This window comes from Capsicum annuum, unplaced genomic scaffold, assembly GCF_002878395.1.
Source record: "Capsicum annuum cultivar UCD-10X-F1 unplaced genomic scaffold, UCD10Xv1.1 ctg20740, whole genome shotgun sequence".
NCBI lineage: Eukaryota > Viridiplantae > Streptophyta > Magnoliopsida > Solanales > Solanaceae > Capsicum > Capsicum annuum.
In genome coordinates, this window is record NW_025826627.1 from 1 (window position 1) to 11592 (window position 11592).

Genomic DNA, 11592 nt, shown 5'->3' on the forward strand with positions numbered 1-11592 from the left:
TCTTAAAATTCTAAAGTAAATAATTAGTTATATTGTTAACTTTTTTTATTCTAAAAAAAGAATAATAAACTTTTGCAAAAAAAATACACAAAGTTATAATATGTCGAGGGTATTTTTGTAAACAAACAATATTCTTTTTAAAATATAACAATACATATTACTTTCAATGCATCAAACCAAACACTGCATAAAAAATAATCCCAGTATTACTAATCCCTGCACAACTAATCCCAGTATTACTAATACTAACATATTCAGTATTATCTTAGACACTCTACCAAACGAGTCCTAAATGGAGTATTGCTTTTGCAAGAGACACCTTATAGCAGCACACAAAGAACAATAAGCAATTGTGCATACGCCACGAAACTAAAGAACATTTCTTAGAGAGGCAAATCTAATTTAAACACATGGTACTAATACCATTAACCCTTAATCTGAAAAGCTAACACTGAATCTGATCCACCTAGTCATAAGGCAACACATTAATTCAGCTGAAGACATCAATGCATCCATAATCTAATCTAGCAAAGGTAAACAAAAGTAGGCAAATAACTAAACGTGATACCTGCAAAACACTTTGATCTCTGATGAACCCATTGTACTACCTTGCCTACTTGTCTGTGTGCGCCCTCTTGGACTTGCGACGTGAATGGTGTGAAGTACTATGTCGAGTAGGTTTCTTCGCCTTTGTACTGTCACAAAAATAAAATACACACAATTCTGAGCCTTATAGAATTAAGTAGAACTGCAGACACCTCACCATAGAATGCATATCACTGTAAAAAATTCAAATACGGGGGCCGAGTAAACTGTGCTAACCTGAAAATGCCAGACAAAAGTTTGAACAGAATTATAACTGGCAAAGCCAACACTGCTGAAGCCTATACAGAGGATTAACAAACATTTCTAAGTATGAGGTCATCAAATTGAATAAAAAGGACAGGATGGCAGATCATAGAATATGACAATCAGATACATACAGCAAACCAGACAAACTCCTCCGTTGCAAGAGGTCTTGTAAGCTTGTGTTTCTTCAGTGTTTCATCTACTGTACCTTGCAGCTTCAGATGGCATGAAACGTTGATTTAGAATTAATGGACCAAGAGAATTTAAATACAATAAGCAACATTTGCATAGTAGCAAAGGCATTTGCTATTTCACTGATTTTTCCACCAGATCATTCAAATAGTAAGAGACAGTGGCGGAACCAGACTTTTGGTTAAGGGTGTTAATATTTTCCCTTGGGCAAAGAACTGTTTTAAAAAAAAGAAAATAAAGCACTGCTGTCCCTGCCAAGGTTCGAACCCGGGTTGTTGATGCGGAAATGCACACTCTTGACCACTGGACTATGCTTCTCTAGCTTGTCAAGGGTGTGCAACATGTATATAACCATAAATATCTATATTTAACCTATATACTCGAAAAAAAAATTCCGACGAAGCGTGGTCATAAGACTCTCAGAGAGAGAAATATATCATTGTCAACTCTTCCCAACCATAATATAACTTAGTTACCTCTTCAGACAAGAGTTCAAAAGCTACTCTTCTAAGACAACCATATCACATTTCCGTTCTTCTTTATCATCTTATGAAGGTAATGAGAAGACAAATCCAACACAACCAGCAGAAAAGACAAATCCAACCAACCAACCAGCAGAAGAAAAATGACCATTATTTCCTCCCGTCAATGAATTAAGACATGATGAACAATATAGACTAATTCGTCCTCACTGAACCTTTATCCCTTGCGTCTAATTGCATAAAGATCTGTTTGTCCCTTTCATTTGGCAATACCAAGGGAAGGATCTATTTTTTAATGCAGAGCTCAACCAGATACTCCCTAGTAACAGCGCTAAACCACAAATGCTGGAAACTGGAAATTGTTGGGAACACACGCTGGAAGCTCAGCACTCTTCATCAATTGATCCGCAAGACATTTCGCCAAGTCAATTAGGCTAATTTAGTACCTTGAGCAAAATCATTCTAAAAAGACGAATCTCTCCCGGAAAAGAATAGAAAGGCAGCAAGAAGACAGACGGAAAATATTACTAAAGAGTACAGGATTTTTTTTGGTCTAAGGGATTATCTTTCTAAAAGAAAAAACTGGTAACATGTATGTGTATATATTAGATCTGCACCATGACAGTGTTATACTGTTATCTATAATTACAAAACTCAACCTTGCTTAGGACTGCTGCTTCAGAAGAACCTATGATATCAACTAGTCATTCGGTCTCCTCTACGGGATTATCGAAACCTGAATACATGAGAAACTGATGCAGTAGTAAAAATACTGGAAAAGCTAAGAAAGAAACTGACTTGCATATCTCAATCACAAGTAAACCTCTGTGAGATCTGAATATTTCAGGGACAATGATATCAATTTATTTTCACACACCTGATGATGGTAAACTGTTGCAGACTCAAGGAATTTTCCATAATGATGAACTGCCACATCTGTACATGGCTTTACAGCAATACGAACTTTTTCAATATGGGGTTTTGTAGCAGCGGCAACCTGATCAATGTATGGCTTGCTCAATTTCTTAAGTTCCTGTAAAAGTTATGCTTTCATCACATCACACACAAATAAACCGTAAAAATAGGTAGAACCATAGAAGATATACATTTGATGCATACAACAGGAAACTATATTTTTTATTGTACTTATTCTTGATATATCAGGAATTATTACTCATTTAAATGAACAGATAATGGATGTTTACCTGAACGTGAGGTTCTGCTAGTTCCTGAACCTTGACAATATGTGGAGTTACGGCGCCTTTACATGTCTCATAAATCTCAAATCCTTTGGTCTTCACCAATTCCACATGTGGCTTGAGGTTAGTGGTCATTACCACCCACTGCTCCTTCACAGCTGGCATCCATTTCTACAGAGAGTAGATCAGACGAGAAAATTATTAAGATCCCATATCTTGATCTCAAATATAACATAAAAACTAGCTTTAAGGAGTAAATGAATGTTTGAAGTAGATAACTATATCTACACCTGAAAAACTAATAGTCTTTCCAATTCTGGAAGTCATCTTCTCCCCACTCTTTAGCTTGTCCCACTTACTTTTGATTTTCCTCCTCCAGATATCAGGTGATTTTTTTATGTCATGTACCAGATAAGAGCTCAACTCATGGGAAGAAATAAAGATACTCTTACCATTTTACCTAGCAAGGTACCATTATAGCTTTGTTAACAGGAAATCTCAAATTAGTTTATTTTTATTGTTCAAGTATCTCCATGAACAGAACGATTTTAAGGTAATAACATACTGGTTATATGTACACCCATTAAGGTTTTCTGTCCACTATCTCAGCACGCTGAGATCAGAATTCACAATAAGAAACAATATTGCGTTACTTCTTCATTAATTCTGCAACAACAGGAACTTCCAGATAAATCTAATTCTATCTAAATTCATATTTGTTGAACCTTGACAGGGGCGGCTCTATGCCTTGGAAAATAAGGCAACTGCCTAAGGCCTCCAATTTGAGGGGCCTCATCTTTTTTTAGTAGTAATAAATTTATTATATGATTCTTTTTAAAAGAAATATTGTATATCCTTTTTTTTAGTCCATTTCAAAAAAAAAAATTCAATTTTTATTTTTATTTTTTCACAATAAAGAATATATTGATATATTCTATATATTTTAAATTTAAAATACAAGATTCGAAGATTTCTTTACTTTCTTAAACTACGTGTCAAATAAAGACTAAACATACAAATTAATATGGAAGGAGTACTATTTATAAAAAAAATATAAAAAAAAATCATATAAAAAAACTTTGCATCTCAAAATACTTGTGTAAGAAATACATTAACTTTGCCTCTTAAAGAATAAACTTTAAATATAAAAAATATTAATTGTTTTTCAAAATGTTAAGGCCTCCAATTCATTTTTGGCTTTAGGCCCACTAACGAGTTTGAGCCGCCCATGAACCTTGAAAAGAGGTTTAGGCATCAACCAGTCAATTAATCATATGTACCCACATAATGTAGTGACTTCTCTTTATATTAAATGCATAACACAAAATGATGAGAAACAGAGAAAGAAGAAGTTGTAAACCCAAAAAGAAGTAACTACTCCCATCTTTTTTAATTTATATGACAATCTTTTCCATTTTGGGACATTCCAAAGTATTTGACATCATCCCATTTCTGACTTCCACAACTTCCACCATCAGATTAATATAATTTAATATGGCAACAAGAGATTCAAATGTTGAATGATGCAAAGCTGACTTACTGTTTTGACCGTCCCTATATGTGGTGCTGCCCATACCTCAGCTTGGGCCTTCTTCTCAACTGCCTAAGAAGCAAATGAAAAAGGGTAAACAGGATAGAATAGTAACCGAAACAGACATTCATTCAATAATCAATAGTTTAACAGAATCCACCAAAACAAGACGTGTACCTTCTGTATCATTATGTCCATAGCAGGTTTTCCATGCTCCTGCCAATGCTTCTCCAAGAGAGACTGAAAATTCACAGGGTAGTCAGCAATCCATTTACAAGAAGGTTGGTAATAATCTTTGCTCAAAATACCTTGTAGTGAGTCATACGAACTTCAAGCCAACGTGGAAGCCATGCCCCATGCACCTGGATTTTTAGCAAAAGGAAAGAGACAAGTTAATACTTATATAATGGTCATCATCTATATTGCAAAGCATCAATTTTGAGCACGCCTTCAAAATTTCTTGGTTTTCCAACTCTTTGTTATTCTTTTAACTAAGCCAGCAAATTGCTGGACTTAAAGGCAACACAGTAAATGATTGATGCAGAATATGACTTTGATCCCTTTTCCAGTTATTGCTAGGCTATGCATGGTGTGTGAAGCATAACCTGGCTCCACATGAATCAGATTCTCATCAAAAAATGTTCACTAATATATCAACATACATCATCACAAACCAGAGACAACTTCCACACATCATAACTCCATAAACCGAGCAAGAGGGAAAAACAGAAGGGAAACTACAAAACCACCCTTTTCTCCTCATGTTGGCGATATGTGAATACCAATCCCACTTTTTACTTTGTATGGGATCTTTATGACTAATAATACAATTCTATACAAGAAACTTCAACTTTTGTTGCACGTCAACCATAAATCAACAGAATCCAAAAACATTTCTGCCAGCTATCAATGATTTAAATAAAAGAAGATTGTACTTGATTATCTCACCTAAAATAAAGGGCGGTCAAGTTACAGAAATTTGGAGATGCAGTCGATAAATATATGCAGGATACCGATTACATTTCCTCTCCCCTGAATTTCTCTTTTTTTTGGATCAAGTACATTTCATGAACAAGTAGCAAATAGCCAACCACCAAACAAAACACCACCCACCCATTTGCAGCTAGGGCTGAGCATATTTTGGTTCAAATCGAAAAAATCGAAAAATCAAACCGAAATTCAATTTTGTTTCGATTTTTTGGTTTTTCGGATCAGTTTCGGTATCAAATTTTAGAAATTCTGTTAAACGGTTTGGTTTTTGTTTTTTCAAAAAAAAGATTCGATTAAACCGAAAAACCGAAATTATAGATATTATATATATATAACAGTTATGTATTATGTTAAACTTATGGTTATTTCATTTCATTTATTGCATGTTGAGTTATTTATATTTGAGAATGAAAAAATTATTTTTCTAAAAAAATCGTCAATTTTAAATTTTCAATCATGACAAAGAAAGACTCACTACTTTAATCATCACAACAGAAAAAACGAAATAACCGAACCAAAATCGAATTTATTTTGGTTTAGTTATGGTTGTCATTTTCGTCAATCCAAAAACCGAAAAACTGAACCGATATTAAACAATCAAACCAAACAAACCGAATGCCCACCCCGATTTGCAGCAGCCACATTCCTGCAAACACCAAAACAACCCACAATTTTCCTTGTGAATATCTTCCTCCACAACCTATTTCCTGAAGTCATTATGATTTTTATCATCCTTCCATTATTCTTTACTTCAGCCAATATCACCCACTTACATGACAACCATCATCCTCTATAATACAAATGGTTTAGACCAAATCTATCATCATATTTCTTTTCCCCTATAGCCATCAATAATAAAATAACTCCAGCAACAATTCCGCAGGCTAAAGACCAACAATACCACTATCACACTACCCTTAGTACCAGAATGACCCACCATCCAGCAACAACATCATACCCAGTATATTCCCACAAAGTGGGAGGCCCAGGGAGGGTAAGGTGTACACAGTCCATACCACTACCACAGAGGTGAGGTAGAGAGACTGACCCACCATCCATTTGTCCATAAAATTACTGACAACCCCAGTTCAGACATAAACTGATACAACTAGCTAACCCAAAAAAGCGGTATATCAAACTCTTAACACGATATGATGGAAGCCCAATGGCTCCAAGATACAATGGTAGATAGAAACACTAATATGAATCACAACATTACGCTGCTAGCTGCAAAATTGATATGGAATGTCCTACCGAAAGTAATCATAATCCTGAATTAACATGATAAGATATAGGGAGCTGGAACATTTACCTCCATGAGCTCCTTCATCTTCGAAGTGACTTCAGACCTTGCTCTAATCATTTCCTCCTGAAAAGCAAAATTGGGAGACTTTAGTAATTGTTGTTCACAACACAAGCTTCAGAACTTTTGAGCTGTCCTCTAATATCAAGAGCACCTCAGCAAGTTTAAGAGCTCGTTCAGTCTTTTTCAGTTTCTCCTTCTGTTCGTCAATTGTCTTTTGGAGCTGCATAAACCAAATAGAAACAAAATAAATTCATAAGGTTAGTTGAAATACTACACATAGCTACCAAAACTATAGGACCAGCAGCAGTATGAGCTAAAAGATCTTTCTACACATACACAAGGTCCTGGGAATTTAAAGTTTGTTTAGTAGCAGAATGAAATCAACTGCATATCTGAAAACAGGCCAACTTAAATTCCAAAAATACTCCATTTTCACATGAGCTTCACAGTATCTTCAAGAAAACAGTCATCACGCTTACTCCTGTGTAGAATTCTCACATAACATCATCTCAAGATACAAGAGGACAAGATTTGGTTCCCATCAAACACGTTGCCACACACTTGAGACTCAAAATAAAGAATTGTAATTGCAAACAACTGAGGCTGCCATTTAAAGGACAAATAAAAATAAATACAACAATTTGTAAGTCTTTCAAAATTCCAGTCATTCGATGCCATCATTTTTCTTCTTTTCCTAACATTCTGCTCTCCATTTGTAGGACCATCTGGCTGATTTGACTTCTCTCTTGAGATTCTTTTGTCAAAATTATAACACTTCCTACCTCCACTGTAATTCACAGTTCTCACGAGGAAGTCAACATTCTACTTAATAGACTCTAAAAAACATCTGGACTAAATTAATTACAGCAATGCAACCGCAGCATCTTTGTTCTGCTCTAAAAATGAGTACATGAAGGTTCTTGCTGAGGAACTTATTCTAATCCTATGCTACGTTAGGCTTACTTACTTCTACTTATCATGATGTTGACTCTTTAATTACCTATATTTTTACAAGACGCCCACATTCCTTGCTAAAAGATTTAGATTCTACCTAACTTCAAGAATATTTTCATGAAAGTCAGAGCTCTGCAGCCGCCGCCACCTTTCTACGTTTCAGCTAACTTTTTAAACCATATGTCCTTATTTCTTATGAGATTCACAATCAGAATAAATTGATAAGAAAAATCCAGTGGGAACAGCATTTGGAAGTTGTTTATTTTTAGTGCTTCTGTTTGTTGCAGTGGTTGAACAAATTGGATAGCTATCATATTAACTCTAGCATGGTACGCAGGGAAATATCTGTGAGCAAGAAACAGAATAATGTATATCCAACTGCCTTTAAATACTTCTGTTAAGTTACTCAGCTCCAAACTCTCAATCACAAGGACAAGCAAAAGAATGTGATCGCAATATCTTCATAATCAGAAAATGTAATCCTCAGATATCAAAAGTTTAAGAAAATGAAAAACAAATGCCGCTCACCAGTTAATAAGAGTTTCCTTTTTCCCCTTTCATTGCTTTAATGCGTAAAAGACATCCTATCTAAAAGTGCAATACATGAAATTTCATTTATCCTTTGTTGTTGAATCATTTATAGTGAAATTTCATGTGCAAGATTAACTAATGTAGTGATTACGTAAGACATAGATAACACACTTACATAGAAAAGAGAAAAAAAAGCAAATGAACTACTGATTATTTTATAAAAAAAAGTAAAGCAGATCAAACGCTCACCTTGTCAACCTTCAAGTTTAACTCAGATACTCTTTTCTCGGTTTCAACTTTATGTGCTTCGAAGTCTCTTCTCTCCTTATTCTTCGTTTCAATTTCATCTTTTAATCTCTCAACCTGCTTTTCAAGCTGATCAACTTGTGCACGGGCCTTCCCAACTTGCTCCTCAGAATCCAGTGTTCCCTTTTTCTAGACAAAACAATACGACCGAAGAGGCTACGACTTACATCAACACCGCTAAAACATTTTCATGAAACTAAAAATAGCATACAAAAGCCAACTTATGAGAGACTCACCCGTAGAGAGGCCAACTCAGTTGACAATGACTTAATCTTCTCTGACTTTTCTTTTATTATGTTCTCTTTGTCAGAAATCAACTCATCCTTTCCTTTAAGAGCTCGCACAGTCTCCTCAACGTTTGATTCTAACAAAAAAAACCCATTAGAAGGAAAGGGATACGGTTAATAACTAATGTTTGGTATCCAAAAATTTAAACAAAACAAATGGGAGCACCCTACATCCCAAGCACCAATCCAAAACACACTGGAGCAGAATTACCTCTCGACACAAGGAAAACTATGTGAAATTTAAAAAACTCATTAATCAACGCCAATGACAATAGCAAACTACAAAGTATGACAACTGCAGAATAGGCACCTCCCAAATTTATATCTTGTCTCAAATATTTTATAAGGATGTGAAAGTTATTCTTAGTTGCAACTCTTTATTCCAAATTAGGTGTGCTGCTTTGCATATGATCTCTGATATGAACAGTTCCCAAAAGAGAGGTGTAATTGAAGATTATCTCCAAAATTGGGCAGTTTCTGAAACTGTATCTCCCTATCTGTGGATATTTATTCAAAAGCAGACCAACAAGAGACCTTTTTCATAGACCCAATAACATACACGGCGTGCTTCAAATGTTAAAAGTTATCAACTCACTATGTTCATCTTCGGATTGAAGCACTTCTACTGAGACTGAACCAAACATAAATCTTGGAGTTAGGAGAAAACAACCAAATTGGAGTCTGTAGCTTCCTATAGAAAAACTAAGGCGTGTGTTTCTTTAGCAAATTCAATTGAAAATAGTGTTACTTCATTTGAAATTTGAAGTTTGCTTCACAAGTTCTCAAAAGAATTTGGACTTCAACTTGAAATATTGAAAGTTCATTTCACAAGTTCTTTTAATTGGTAAAAGTAATTCATTGTGAACGTTATACACAATACAATTAAGAAGGAAAAAGCAATGGTTCATTTCTACTCTCCGTTTTGAACATTATACATCCTTTCTACCTCTCAAGTTAGGGGTAAGGCCTGCATACACTTCTGTACGCTCTATCATACACTCTATCCTCCCTGACCCCACTTGTCGGATTACCCTGGGTATGTTATTGTTGCTAGTCTTACTGAAGATCCCTACTTTCATCATAATTCCAGCTCATTACTAACAAATTTTCAAAAAAACACCTGTAAGTAAGTCCACCCTCAAATTAACCTCCAAACAATTCCTTTAAGGTAAACATCTACACTTCCAACCACATAACCAATACTTAAATTTAAAAAAAAAAAAAAAAATATACTTCCCCAAGAATCAAAACATGCAAACTTCAGAGTACCGATTACTCCTTCAGTTCTAATGTGTTTGGCCTACTTTCCTTTTTAGTCTGTTTCGAAAAGAACGACCCTTCCGTTATTAGCAACTCTTTAATTTGAACTTTACACAGCGTGTTTAATAACACAACACTAAAAGGCATTATAGTACCTTCCACATATTTTTAATTTAATTTAAGAATACAAGATTCAAAAGTCTTTCTTATACTTTCTTAAACTTCGTGTCAATCATTCTTTGACTTCTGAGTCAAAAGAGGTTATACAAATTGAGAACTTTCTTCGACTCCATACCAAGTCAAAATAGGCCAAACAAACCGAAGAGAACTTTCTTAAACTTGGAGTAAAGCCAAAACAGGCCAAACAAACTGAAAGGAAAGGAGAAAACAAAACAAACCTAAAGATTGGATCTTGGACTTAAGATGTTCCAATTCTTGAAAACTGGGAACATCCGATTTGACCACTTCAACTTCATCATCTAACGATGACCCAGAATCCGCTTTGACTTTAGGAACAACCACAGCAAGAAAAACAAAGGATATGAAGAACAACTTCCACGAAAACTCCATGTCTGAATTCCCCAAAGCCTGATGAAAAACCAAGGCTCTGGTAATAATATGTTGATGGGGTTTTCTTGGGCTTTTTGTTTTCGGAATTTCCAAGAAGAAGATGTTAACTTAAATGCAAAATTAATCAAAAAGGGGGTTGGTTCTTAGTGGGGGTGCGGGGTACGCTGCGGCTTTATGTGGGTAGTTGGCGTTGTTTTGTTGAATGTACGTGTCTGGTTACGGTGGAATCTCAAAGACCCCTTATTGAATCTTGATAAACAATGTCACACTTGGCTTTCACTGATTTTTTTAGCTACTCATTTGATGAAAGAATGACATACTACACTCAATGGTCAAGGGTGTCGTCTGGAGGTTATTCTTCTATTTGTTTTAGTCAAACGTCATGATTATTTTTTAAAAAAATATATAGAGGGAGGGAGAATAATGTACCACTTCTTGTATGTATTAGGTTGTTTTTGTTTTTATAAAGATTGAGAAGCTAGAATTTGAATGTATATATTAATATTTATTTATTTATAAATATAATAAAAATATAATTCAAATAAAAAAATAAGTACATATTAAAAAATATTTAATTTAAAACAGTTTAAATTATTATTTGATTTAAAAAAAAAAAGAAATATTTATGTTTGTTAGTAATAGTGAAGATGGTTTGTAATGGTGGTGGTGGTGGTATTGATTGATGTTAGTAACTAGAAATGTTGGTGTTGATAGTTGTGATGGTAGAGATTGTTGGTATTGTAGTGACTGTCAGAATGGTGACGGTTGTGATGTGAAGTTGGTTGATGTTAGTAGTTGGAGGTATTGATCGTGGTGACAGAAAAATATTTGCATGGTGGAAACAATGTATCTGTAGTAGTTGGAGACGTTGCTAGCTGTAATAGTGAAGATGGTTGTCAGTAGAGATAGACTATAGCGAAGGTAATGGTTGATAGTGGTGGTAGAGGTGGTAACACACCAGTGATAATTATGGTGTTAGTGGCCGAAGAATGAGTGAAGGTTGATGATGTAGTAGTGGTAGTTAGCAATGGTGCTAGTTGTGATAGATGAGTTGGTTGATAGTAGAGATTGTTTGGTAGTGATTGATAGTGATGGCAACGGTGGTGAAGATAATTAGAATAATAGAAGTGGTAGA

General features: G+C 34.9%; 1 protein-coding gene across 1 annotated transcript; it reads right to left on the reverse strand.

Moving 5' to 3' along the window:
• Positions 1–536: 536 nt before the first annotated feature.
• On the reverse strand, positions 537–10829 carry LOC124890612 (inner centromere protein-like). Its single transcript, XM_047402403.1, has 13 exons — positions 10286–10829; positions 8577–8704; positions 8284–8469; positions 6701–6769; positions 6556–6612; positions 4562–4615; positions 4431–4493; positions 4263–4325; positions 2729–2893; positions 2401–2556; positions 984–1064; positions 823–884; positions 537–695 (listed from the first exon to the last, which is right to left on the reverse strand). The coding sequence occupies exons 1-13, from the start codon at positions 10455–10457 to the stop codon at positions 614–616; spliced, it is 1338 nt and encodes a 445-aa protein (XP_047258359.1). The 5' UTR covers positions 10458–10829; the 3' UTR covers positions 537–613.
• Between the last annotated feature and the right edge of the window lie 763 nt (positions 10830–11592).

What these genes read in the sequence shown, in the direction of transcription:
- LOC124890612 (XM_047402403.1), bottom strand. Translation starts at nt 10,457, where the DNA reads ATGGAGTTTTCGTGGAAGTTGTTCTTCATATCCTTTGTTTTTCTTGCT. An exon ending in GTCCAAGATCCAATCTTTAG is followed by an intron (nt 8,705 to 10,285) that starts GTTTGTTTTGTT and finishes TTTTTTTGTTAG; the next exon opens with AATCAAACGTTGAGGAGACT. An exon ending in ATATAGGGACGGTCAAAACA is followed by an intron (nt 2,894 to 4,262) that starts GTAAGTCAGCTT and finishes TACTCTCTGTAG; the next exon opens with AAATGGATGCCAGCTGTGAA.